At 56.3% G+C, this 12,586-nt stretch overlaps 1 protein-coding gene across 1 annotated transcript in view; it reads left to right on the top strand.

Moving 5' to 3' along the window:
• The window catches only part of TMPRSS6 (transmembrane serine protease 6), a 43,609-nt gene that overhangs the window by 13,725 nt on the left and 17,298 nt on the right, over window positions 1–12,586 (top strand). The window contains exons 6-9 of the mRNA XM_006156528.3: window positions 207–248; window positions 8,455–8,659; window positions 10,879–11,015; window positions 12,413–12,525. Coding sequence (XP_006156590.1) covers window positions 207–248; window positions 8,455–8,659; window positions 10,879–11,015; window positions 12,413–12,525 — 497 coding nt within the window. The remainder of the gene's footprint in view (window positions 1–206; window positions 249–8,454; window positions 8,660–10,878; window positions 11,016–12,412; window positions 12,526–12,586) is intronic.

The raw sequence follows: 12,586 nt of genomic DNA, 5'->3' as shown, positions 1-12,586 counted from the left end.
GGTGGCCGGCGCCGGAAGGCCCCCCGCCAAGCCAGGCTGCTCGCAGAGTGGCCCCCAGGAGATTCAGGGGCCAGGCGAAGGGGGGAGCGGGGGGTAATCTCAAGTGGGGCTGGCTCTAATGGTCTCCTCTGTTTTTATTTTCCTTGTATTTTATTTTATTTACTTTTTTGTCCTTGTTTATTTATTTATACGTTTCCTTTTAACAGAAGCCAGTGTGAAAGACTTAGCTGCCCTGAATTCCACGCTGGGTACGCTACTTTTGTTTTTCTACCCACTTTTTTTTAGTTGTTTTCCTTGGCAGGTTGAGTGTCAGATATCACATGGCTTCTGCAGAGGGTGCAGGGAGCCCGGGCTCAGGGCCACCCAGGGGATGCCCAGTGGGCTCAGTGATGGTGGGGTTGGGGCAGGTGCTGTGCGTGTGCGTGTACGTGTGTCCTGTACGCGGAAGTGGATCTGTGGCTGTGTGTGGCGCGAGGGTGAGTAGCAGGTGTAGCTGTGTGTACACGGGACTCTGCCTTTCTAATCACGGAATTTGACTTGCCCACAAGCCCCTGTTTCTGGAGAATTCCAGTCTTGCCAATTTAAGGAATATCTGTCACTTGGGATTAAAGCCAGTGGCAGTTCTGTGGCATTCAAGGGCACCCCCTCACTCTCCCTTCTCTTCTCTGCCGGACTAATCAGCACCCCCTCCCAGGTGCTGTGTGGCTACAATCCTCTTGCTCTTCTCCATGAGGCCTTGCAGTTTTCCTGCTGAGCCCTGAGCAGCAGCACCCTCAAGGCCACCCTGCAGCACAACGCCAGGGTGCTGTCCCCGTAGTCTATGTGACTAGTGACTATGGGGGTCGGGCAGTGCACCACCTGGGCTCCCGTACCCTACAACCCTTGGCACAAGCCCCTGTGCTGTCAGATTCCTACTACGCTCTCCAGAGGTGGGGGGTCCCCTCAGCTCCCAGGGAGAGAGGCCGCGATTTAAGCCTAGTTACACCTTTTCTAACCTCTCCCTCCTCCCGACCTGCTGATCTGATGTTCGCTTCCTTGGTGGGATGAGGCAAAGAGGTCCAAGTACAGTTCCCCCAATTTTTTATGATTCTCATAAAAAAATAGAGTAAAAAGTGTTGACTTATTTAACCCATTAATGGGAGAGCCAGGAGGATGGAAAAGACCCAGAAATGGCTGTCTATACTACCAGCTCTGTCAGCTAGCTATCAACCTCTGTACCTATCATCTACCCATCCACCCGTCCACCGTCAGTGTAAAACAGAATGCTGAATGACATTGCCGGGTTAGGTTCAAAACCGGTTAATGTCCCATCAGCATAAAACGATCACATTTGGGGTTATCTTTCCTAGTGAACCAAAGTCACTTACAGGTTATCAATAGTTAGCATCTGACTCCGTTACAGAAGTCAACTCTGTTGGAAGTTGAGCTCAGCTGTAAGTCAGAGTTATCCTGAGGGAGAAGCCTAAGGGGGCCTCATTAGATGGTGACCTTGGTTAAGGGTAGGGACATTAGGGCCTGCACCCCAAATATGGCCCACCCCACCCGATTTTATGTGGCCCTCTAAGCTAAGAATATATATATATATGCCATTAAATTTAATAAATTTATATTTATCAATATAAATTGATATATATCAATTTTAAATCAAGAGAGAGAGAGAGAGAGAGAGAGAGACTATAGGGCATTGAGCTATAGCTGGGAAGACAGAGAGAGAGAGGGAAAGTGAGAAACCAGCCCCCTGCCTCAGGGCAGAGGCCCCACTGCAGTCCCTTCTCCATGGTCCTCTCGGGATCTGGGGCATGCACACACACGTGGCTGGTGTATTTTTCAAGCCTTCAAGTCCAGGATTCAAACTGCTCAGTGGCCCATATGAGATCCAGCTGCCTTCACCACACTCCAAGGACTGGCTGTTTTCTCTCTTGTTACGGAAGACCCTGTAACAGCCTCAGTTTTCTGTTATCTCCCAAACTATGTACCGTCTGGGACCAGCAGTTGGCATAATGGCTATGTCATTGAACTCCCATGTGGTCAACCGTGGTTTGAGTCCCCAATCTGGTGGCTTAAACTCACCCCAGGCGTGTGTACGTGTGTGCCCAAGATCCCGAGAAGAGAATGGAGGAGAAGGGATTGCGGCGTGGCCATCCTCCCCGGGGCGGGGGGTGATTTCTCGTTCGGTCTCTCTGTCTCTCTCTGTCTTTCTGGTGAGCGCATGTGCCCTATAGCTCTTTATGGCTCAAGTGTGCAATCCCTGATGTTGGAAATGCATCTTCCAACTTATGGCTCTCAGGACTCCCTGGAAATTATAGAGGACCCCAAAGAGGTTTTAACACATTTACCACAGAAATTAAAATTTAAAAAAACATTTATTAATTCATATTTGCTTATTTTTAAAACAATAATAAGCTCATTAATATTAAAGGCTGCAGGGAGAAGGGGACGGCCCTGGGGCCTTTGGGAGAAAAATCTCTTTTCACACCTATCATAAAGGGAGTGGATTTTTAGAGGTTGGGGGTATTTGAGCCAGGTGGCATGGTGGTTAAGACACTAAATCCCACATACCTGACTCTGTGGTTCCAGTCCTGGACCGGGTGGCCTGAGAAGCTTGCTGGGCATGTGTCTGTACACACCCAAAATCCTGAGAGGCAAGTGTTGGAGAAGGGACTCCCATGTGGCCATCTGCCCTGGGGGATGATTTCTCATTTTCTTTCTCTTTTCGTAGGGAACTCATGAGCCCCCTGGTACAAAACTAAATACATAAAAACTATTAACAAAATAAGTACTTGCTTGGAGAGGGCTTTGTTGTTCTGGAGCCTGAATTCTGTGTCCTGTTACTGGGAGACAGCTGGGTGCCCCGTCGGCTCCCGCATTTGGTCTGTTACGATGTCACAGGCCACAGGCTCTGGAAGACGCCACCGTCACTCTTAAGAGACAAAGGCCAACGGTGTCCCTTGTGGTGTTATGAAAATATTTTGACTTCGAGAACACCCTCAAAGGGTGTCAGGACCTGAAGGGACACAGCCCGGAGAGCCCCGAGCTAGCGCGGTATTGAAGAGGCCCTCTGTGCCATGGTCTTCCTACTTCATTTCCAAGTCTTGAGAATTTTTTTTTCCATGAAAATGATGACTTTTCTTCTTCTTCTTCTTCTTCTTTTTTTTTTTTTTCCGCTATAGGGCATGTGCACTTGCCAGGGAGAGACATGGGGTGGTGGTGGGAGTGAGAAAACACTCCCCAAGGGGATGGCCAAGCCGCAGTGCCTTCTCCTCCATGCTCCTCTCAGGATTTTGGACACACACTCAAGCGCCTGGAGTGATTTTCAAGCTGCTGGGTCCTGGACTCAAACCTCGAACTGCACAGTTGGCCATGTGGGATCCAGTGGCTTAAGCCCAATGCTGCCTGCTGGTCCCGGGAAGATGACTTTTATAATTGCGTGCCTTCGCTTCTGCTCTGTGGTTCATGCTGGTGGTGGGGGGTGTCTCTCAGGTTCTTGACTTTGGCACAGGAAAGACTTCGAGCACGAGTCAGATGGTGAAGCAAAGCAAGTTTATTAATTTTTTTTTTTTTTTTGCTATAGGGCGTGTGCGCTTGCAAGACAGACAGAGAGAGACAGAGACAGAAAGCAAGAAATCACTCCCCAGGGGGGATGGCCATGCTGCAATCTCTTCTCCTCCATTCTCCTCTCGGGATCTTGGGCACGCATGCACAAGCGCTCGGCGTGAGTTTAAGTCACCGGGTCCGGGTCTCGAACCATAGTCGACTACATGGGAGTCCAGCGACATAGCCATTATGCTAACTGCTGGTCCCAAGCAAGTTTATTGAGGAGAAGTGGGAATTCACTGCACAGGCAGAGCAGGCTGCAGGGAGAAGGGGATGGCCCTGGGGCCTTTGGGAGAAAATCTCTTTTCACACCTATTCATAAAGGGAGTGGATTTTTAGGGGTTGGGGGTCTTGAGGACCCCATAAGCGTACTCACTTATGCATTTGCCCTCTGGCTGAACATGCTTGAACTTGCATTGCACATATCATTGGCACCTACGATGCCCCCAGGGGTGTGTTTCTCAGCTTGCAATGAAGCCAAGGTTTACCAAGGTCCCCTGCATGCTCGATGTGACCACACAGCTGCGGGCAATCGCGGCAGGCAGACTCTACAATTCCCCTTTCCCTGTGAAGCGCTGTTATTGGGGTTGGCCTGGTTCCTGCCCCGACCCTTGTCTCAATCTCCCCTTCTGTGAAACTTCATTCTCAGCATTGGCCTAGCTCCTGTCTCTCACCTCTTACCTCCTGTCTCAGCTGCCTCAGTCTCCTGGGAGCTCTGTGGCAAGTAAGTGAAAACACAGAACCAGGGGCCAGGCGGTAGTGCTGTGGGGAAATGCAATGCTCTGAGAGGCTCGCATGTGGAAAGGTTCCCAGTTCGTGTCCAGAAACCTCCCTGAGTATGCCAGGCCTGTGTGTGCCCTGCTCTGGGCTGACTGGGGCTGGATGTGGATCACAACATCAAGACCCTGTTGGGTGCTGGCCCCGTAGTACAATGGTTAAGGGAGCCAGATCCCACATGGTCCACTGTGGTTTGAATCCCAGCCCCGGCAGCTTGAAAAATATGCCAAGCACATGTGTGTGCATGCAAGCAAGTTTATTGAGGAGAAGTGGGAATTCACTGCACAGGCAGAGCAGGCTGCAGGGAGAAGGGGATGGCCCTGGGGCCTTTGGGAGAAAATCTCTTTTCACACCTATTCATAAAGGGAGTGGATTTTTAGGGGTTGGGGGTCTTGAGGACCCCATAAGCGTACTCACTTATGCATTTGCCCTCTGGCTGAACATGCTTGAACTTGCATTGCACATATCATTGGCACCTACGATGCCCCCAGGGGTGTGTTTCTCAGCTTGCAATGAAGCCAAGGTTTACCAAGGTCCCCTGCATGCTCGATGTGACCACACAGCTGCGGGCAATCGCGGCAGGCAGACTCTACAATTCCCCTTTCCCTGTGAAGCGCTGTTATTGGGGTTGGCCTGGTTCCTGCCCCGACCCTTGTCTCAATCTCCCCTTCTGTGAAACTTCATTCTCAGCATTGGCCTAGCTCCTGTCTCTCACCTCTTACCTCCTGTCTCAGCTGCCTCAGTCTCCTGGGAGCTCTGTGGCAAGTAAGTGAAAACACAGAACCAGGGGCCAGGCGGTAGTGCTGTGGGGAAATGCAATGCTCTGAGAGGCTCGCATGTGGAAAGGTTCCCAGTTCGTGTCCAGAAACCTCCCTGAGTATGCCAGGCCTGTGTGTGCCCTGCTCTGGGCTGACTGGGGCTGGATGTGGATCACAACATCAAGACCCTGTTGGGTGCTGGCCCCGTAGTACAATGGTTAAGGGAGCCAGATCCCACATGGTCCACTGTGGTTTGAATCCCAGCCCCGGCAGCTTGAAAAATATGCCAAGCACATGTGTGTGCATGCCCAAAATCCTGACAGGAGGGAGAAGTGGAAGGAGAGTTTAGCATGACCATGTCCCATGGGGGGATGCTGCGTGTGCGTGTGTGTGTGTCTTTTGCTCTTTCTGTGTTGTTCAGAATAAATCAATAAACTTTTAAGGAATGCTGAGCTTAGACCTCCCTTACGTTCAGAGCCCACTGCTGGCCTGGAGCTCAGGAATCTGCATTTCAATTCGCAGACCTGGGGTTCCCTTGGGGTTCCAGGGCCCCCTATGCACTGAGAAGCCCTGGCAGGCAGTGACACCAACCAGCAGCAAGTTTCCTAAGCTCTGCTGCCTCTCCCAGCTTGGCTCTGGGAAGTCTGGGAGCTCAGAGGAAGCTTTTATTCTCTCAAAGGCCTGGATTTTACAAGTGAAAAATCGAGTTTTTACTCTATTGTCTCTGCTTTAAAATGTCTTCTTTGGAAGGTCACAGACAGGAAAAAGTCCCAGTGTCAGGCGGTCAGCGGGTCCCAGTGGAGGACCCCTAGCTAGTGCGAGTGGGAGTGCTGCATCTGTTCCACCCGTCCCAGCCTCACTGGGCGTTTAGGTGTGCACACGTGTTCATGTGTAAGTGCAACTGCGTTTGCACACACCTCAGCCTTGCCCGTGCTGTGCCTGTGCCACGTGTCCCCCAGTACTGGTAGTCTCTGCAGTTAATCCTCACTTGGCTCAGTGCACACCCACAGCCCTGTCCGCCAGGAGCACAGAATCTAAGGGGGCAGTGACGGCAATTCAGAGCCTTTAAATCAGCTCCGTGAGCTCTTCCTCCATGCCAGACCCCATGCCTGCTCGGGGGACACCAGGATGACTATGTCCCCACCCCTGCCCTCGGGAGAGCTCTGGGCCCCAGGAGAGAGTCAGACACATAAACAGATGCTCAGAACACTAAGTGCCAGTGCTGGAGTAGGGGCCCCCGGAGGCAGAGGAGAGCAGGAATTGGTCTGCCCTGGGGACAGAGAGCGATACCGGAGGACTGTGCCACTAGAGACTTCACTCAGAGTGCTGGGATCCGGGGAGGGAAGGCATTGCTCCTGACAGGGAGATCCAGGAAGACTTCATGGAGGAAGAGGCGTCATCTCAGGCATAAGGAAGATGGAAGACTTGTCAGGTAGAGAAAGAGAAAGGATACTCTGGGCAGAGGGCAGCATGAGCAGAGGCTGGAAGTAGAGAATGCACTTACCTCCTCCCAGAAACTGAGGTGCCAGATTCCCTGAAGGTGTTTCTAATTCCCAGCAGAGACCCACACATTCCTCTCCACTTCATGAGCCCCTAGGAGAAAAGACAGTCTTGAGAGAAATGGCAAGAGTTAGGCTTCAGCTCAGAGCCAGGGCTAAAGGATGCAACAGCAGGTGCCTTTCCAGAGCTGCTGGGAGAGCCGGATTCCTGAGCCCTGCCCCTGCCACCCTCAGGCAGACAGCAGAGGTCTCCCCAGGACGGCAGGGCTGGGGGCGAGCTGACTCACAAGCAGCAGCATCATAGCAAAGCATGTTCCTCTCTGTTCTGTCTGTGGTCCTCGGAGCCACCCAGATTATTGTCTGTTCCACAGAACGCCGATGGCTGAGCCGCTGGCCCAGGGCCACACAGCTGAGGAGTCACTAGGCTTCCTTCCACGTCCTGGGACCATTCCAATCCCTCGCTTCCCTGCAGAATGCCCAACCCGCAGGCTCGCAGGCTATGGCCAGGTTTAAATGAGATACTGTGTGCTTCCTGGGAGAGGGTGTCTATTCACCGCTGGGCCCTGGTGTAGCTCAGACTCAGAGCAGGTGCTCAGTGATTATCCTGAGTGAGTGAGTGGAGGGCGTAGGTAATGCTGCCTTACGAGCTCTAGCATGTTCAAAGCGCATGGATTACATGCCACCGGTGTGGGGGTGTGGATGTGGGGTGTAAGGGAGGAGATCTGGACGGCGCTGAGCATCAAGCGAGGCCAGCTGCAGGGCGACAAGGCATAGGACCTTCTCCCGGCCACACGAGCTCCCGCTCAGCAACACCACCTGAAGGAGAACAGTTGCTGCCTTCATTGGCCACCTGCCGCGTGTGGCTCTGTGCTAGGGGCCGACCAGGCACCGTCCCTGAGCCAGAGGATGACCTGTCAAGTGCTGCTGTTGTCCCCATTCTACAGGACAGAAAGCCGAGCCCCAGGAAAGAGTAGGTGGTGGTTAGGTGAACCCGGGTCGGCCAGCCGGTCTGTGTGACGGATACAATTACACAAAGTGTCTCTGGAACTGTCTGAGCATCCCATGACATTGGCGACCATGCAGCATTTGGCCCTGTCCCTGCGGGTTCACATGCTCAGAAGCATAATGTTTTCTTCTCATTGTTCCACTCCCATTAGCTCAAGCCCACTTCCTCCTCCAAGGCTGTGCCCAGACTCCTGCACCAACCCCTCCCACCGTGGGAGTAAAGCTTCACCCCTGCTCTCCCATTGCATAGTGCCCTGCTGGTCTCTGCCTCCTCGGCCTTGCTCCCTGCAGCCAGACAGGTCTGCCCCAGCCCTGCCTAAACGCCTATGGCTCCCCATGGCCACAGGGGAAAGCAGCACCCTCCAGGTGTGGCGTGGGCCCTGCGTCCCTGTCTCTGGCGTGTCCCCCTCTGCGTGCCAGGAGCACAGGTTCCTCCAGGCTGCTGTGCTTCCTAGGCCTCTGCTCACACTACAACCAGGACACCCCTGCTGCCGGCCGGGTCTGGAGTCCTCACCCCCTGAGCCGTCGTCCCATTTCTCCATCTGCTCACACTGTTCTTGACCTTCTCAGCCAGTGCCTGGACCTTTATCTGGGTGCTCCCTTGGCCGGGACAGCTCAGTGCGTGTTTGTTGAGTGAATGCATGATCGAGGTGCTGAGAGAGTGCAGGAGCGAGGAGACTGGAAAGGCAAGGTTGCAGGGGAGGGGCAAGGAGAGCAGGTGCGTCGAGTGCCCTGTAAGGCAGGGCCTGCAAGCCTGGCTCCCTGGAGCCTCTCTTTCTGGCTAACAGGAGCCAGGGGTTCCTGTTCATCTTCCCCTCCAGGCTGCTACCGCTACAGCTATGTGGAGCAGGGCCAGGTACAACGGCTGAGGGGGCCTGACCAGCTGTCCTCCAGCTGCCTGTGGCACCTGCAGGGCCCTGAGGACTCCATGCTCAAACTGCGGCTCGATTGGCTGCTGGCCGAGTGCCGGGACCGGCTGGCCATGTACGACGTGCCTGGGCCCCTGGAGAGGAGGCTCCTCACCTCGTGAGTCCCTGGGAAGTGGGTGGGGATGGGCTGGAGGAACCAGGTATACCAGGACCTGTGTGTCCTTGGCCTGGACATCTGAGGGACAGCAACGCCAGCCTAGTGGTGAGGGGAAAAGGCCAGAAAAGGTGCTACACTGTGGGCAGTCCCCTCCCCTCCCTGTGCCTCGGTCTCCCCATCCTTACTTAGCAGGGCAGCTGTTCTGTGTGGCCCTGAAGGCCAGCTCTGGGAGGCCACATGGCTGGTGGGGAACTTTCAGAGCCTGGCAGCAGCCTGGACTGCCCCTACTCCACTGCTCCCTGGCTGTGTGCCTAAGGCACGTCGCTGTGCCTCTCTGAGTCCTCACCTGTCCGATGGAAGTACGGCCATGCTCACCTGGCAGGGAAGGTGTGAGGATTTAAATCAGGCTGTCTGTGCCACGACCCACAGTGCATGCCCAGTGACTGCACAGCACTCGGGTAATGCTAGCCTCAGTGACATCATCGTACACGGTCTGGGCTGGGCCGCAGAGGGCGTGGGGTTCCAGGAGCATTTGGACTTTAGCGTTTGGTAAGTGGGCAGCTACGGAAAGTTCTTGAACAGAGGAGTGGGGCTTCAGGACATGAGAGCGGCATGGTGTGCCGAAGTAACCAGTAGGGAGGAGGGTGGAGCCTGGTCACCTCCTCACAGGGTGGAGAGGAGGTTCTGGGCCTTCGGGTTTCTATAGGAGCTGGAGGAGGACGCTCGGGCAGGCGGCCTGCCCATCACTGTCTATTGGGCACTTACTTTGTCCCAGGTACCAGTGGGTGCCTTTTCTGTCTCACTTGGGCCTTGCCCAGCTTCTGGGTGGATGGGGTGGGACCTGTGTGCTCAGCTCCCAGGCAGGCCTTGCAGGCTGCTGGGAGGAGGATCCACTCCACCCCAGGGCCTTGAGAATCTCCAGCTCTGAGAACCACTCTCTGCACCGCCCACCTCCGCCCTAACCTGCCCACTTTGTGGTGACCTCGGTCTGTGCTGTGTGGGCTGGATTCCTGGAGGGCTCTGGGAAGTGCAGAGAAGACAGACACCATCTGACTTCCAGGTCCGGGGAGGTTGGGGTGCTTCTGCGTTTCCCCTGGGGTGTCTCTGAGGGCCCCTCCCAGCCCGCTATTGAGGAAGAGACCCGGCTGCCAGGCCCCACTCTGGCACTGTGGCCCTGGGCATTTCACTTCCTCAGACCCTTGGAGAAGGTCTAAAGTCACCAGTCAGACTAGATCCTTAGTCATGCTGGGGTGTGGAGTGAAGGGGGCTTTGGGGTGACGGGAAGACAGAGCAGGTGGGACCTCCGCCAGCTCTAACCACGCGGTCTGTTGCCCTGCGTTCACAATCCAAGCCCAGGTTCCCATTAGCAGCGACCCAGCCCTCTTAGTGCTAAAACCGTACCTCCCATCCCCAGAGGCGAGCTGGACAGGGAGTGGGTGGTGGTAGCCGGGCACCACCGCACGAGGGGATCGAGCCGCAGTCAAAGAGGAGAAAGGGACTGGGATCAGGGTGGGCAGCGCCGGGTATATGAGGTGGCCTCCCTCTCCCGGCAGGAGCCGCAGGAGAGGCCATGGCTGTCTGACCCCAGCCCAGGGCATGGGGCCTGCTAGGAGAGACCTCAGGACCACAGAGCATTGACTATCTCTGCCGTAAGCCGCCAGGGGGGCCTGTTTCCCTATCTGGAAGCCACGCTATGGGCCTCAATAGTCTCAGTAGGGTCTTTTGGGGGCTGACATTCCAGGCTCCTGAGCCTCCTCCATGCCAAGCTCTGGCTTGATCCTGGGTCCCTGAGGCCACCAGGTACACACCTGCTCCCTCTCTGTCCCTGCATAGCACAGGTCAGGATCCAGGGTGTGGGCAACCAGAGGGCCACCTCCACAGGTGCCAGTGTAGGCCCTGCTAGGAGTGCCCAGGGCACAGGTAACTGATGAGAAAAGGGGGTGCTGTGGGCTGGGGTCAGCACCATGGCTGATGGCAAGCCCAAGCCCCGCCATCTGAGGAACCTCCTGGTCTCTCACCGGAGGAGCTGGCTGACCCATGGAGGGCCTCCAGCGGCCCCTAGGGCCAGAGAGGGGCAGACACCTGTCCGTGGACACACAACAGGCTGGCTGCAGACCCGGGCCTAGAATCCAGATGGATGGACTCTAGACTACCCTCGTTGGCCCCTCCAGGGTCCCTCCAGAACCTGCCTAGCTCTGCCCCCCTTCTCTGTCCCACAGGGCCAATGGCTGCAGCCGCCAGGAGCCCGTGGTGGAGGTCCTGGCGTCGGGCGCCGTCATGGCGGTGGTGTGGAAGAAGGGCCTGCACAGCTACTACGACCCCTTCCAGCTCTCCGTGCAGCCCGTGGCCTTCCAAGGTGAGGGTCGGAGGTTGCGGGAGGGTGGCGCATACTCCCAGGGCCCTCCCCGCACTCCCTCCATCTTCTTTACCCCAGTCGAGAATGGGATGGGGGAGAAGGAAGCTTCTGGAAGCTCCACTGCTCTGCACCCTGCTGCCAGCTGCTCCCTTCCTCCGGGTACTCTCCCTGCTTTCCTGTCTTCTCTTTGCCTTCCCACCCTCTCCCGGGGGTGCTCGGCTCTCATCGCCCCTCCATCCTCTCTCCTGCCTCCTTTAATGTTCTCTTCTGTGTTCCTGTCTGTCCCTTCTGCTCTCTCCTCCACGCTGGATCTGTCCCCTCTCCTCGGGGTCTCTCCTGCCCTCCTCCCTCTGAACCCGCCCTTCTGAGCAAGCCTGGAGACTGGGTCTGTTCTGAGCAGGCCTGAGGATGCCTGCAGACTTGCCCCACAACCTCTTACAGCGGGGAGGGGGTGCGAGGCCTGACTTGGAAGGGCAGGTCTCCCCCACCTGGGGACACCGGGCTGTTCTCCAGGCCCTCTGAGCTGGCTGACCCTCCCAGACTCCCACTCTCCTGCTCTGGCTCTCCCGCCCTCCTTCCCCAGGCAGAAAACGGCTGCCCTCCCATGACCCAGTGGCCGTCCCTGGAAGGGCAGGCAAACCTTGCCTTTTCTGGGGCCCTGGAGGGAGATTGCACACAGGAGGCCACGTGTCCTCAGCGGGTCTTTGCTGTCCCCCACCCCTGCTCTTTCCCACTGAGTGTCCTGCCTCCCCAGCTTAGCCCCTGAGGTCTCCAGGTCCCCTGCCCTCCCTGTTGGGATGCTGGGGAGAGCTGGCTCCATTCTCCTGGGCGTCTCTGACGCAGGCTCCAGGGGGAGGGGAAAGAGGGGCTTTAGGGACCTTGGCCCCTTGGAGAGATGGCCAGGGCAGTTGAGGACGCGCCCGCTCCTGACCCTCAAGCCCCAGCCTCGGCCAACCCGTTCCTCTTCTCCAAACCTCATTTTTGAAAAAGGGAGCAGCTGCCCCCGCCCGCAGCCCCAGCTGTGAGGCTCAGTAGGCCGGAGCACAGACGGCAGGTGCGCATAGTTAGCATTTACTGCGCACTTACTGCGTGCCGGGCTGCTCCAGCGTTTCATGTCTATTTCATCGGCTCCACTGCCCTGTGAGGTACGTATCAGGTTGTCAGGAAAGTGATGGCGCGATTTTACAGAGAGGACACGGAGAAAAGCATGCGGTGACTTCCCCTGGACCTAATACGATTATTTCCCCGTTTTGCAGATGAAGAAACTGAGGCTCAAGCTCACACAGTCACACTCAGCCACTGGCTTTACTGTCAGTGGTAGTGGGGGTGGTGGGGTGACGAGCTGCCCCCCACCTGAGGGAGGCGGCCCTGTGTAACGGGCTGTTCCCCGGGCCCAGCCTGCGAGCTGAACCTGACGCTGGAGGGCCGGCTGGACCCGCAAGGCGTCCTCAGCACCCCGTACTTCCCCAGCTACTACTCGCCCAGTACCCACTGCTCCTGGCACCTCACGGTGAGCCCCCACCCCGCCTGCCATCTGACCTCTGCCCAGAGCTCCCCATGGGCGGCCCGGC

This window comes from Tupaia chinensis, unplaced genomic scaffold (assembly GCF_000334495.1).
Source record: "Tupaia chinensis unplaced genomic scaffold, TupChi_1.0 Scaffold000496_1, whole genome shotgun sequence".
NCBI classification, from domain to species: domain Eukaryota; kingdom Metazoa; phylum Chordata; class Mammalia; order Scandentia; family Tupaiidae; genus Tupaia; species Tupaia belangeri.
This window is presented reverse-complemented; position numbering and strand designations above follow the sequence as displayed.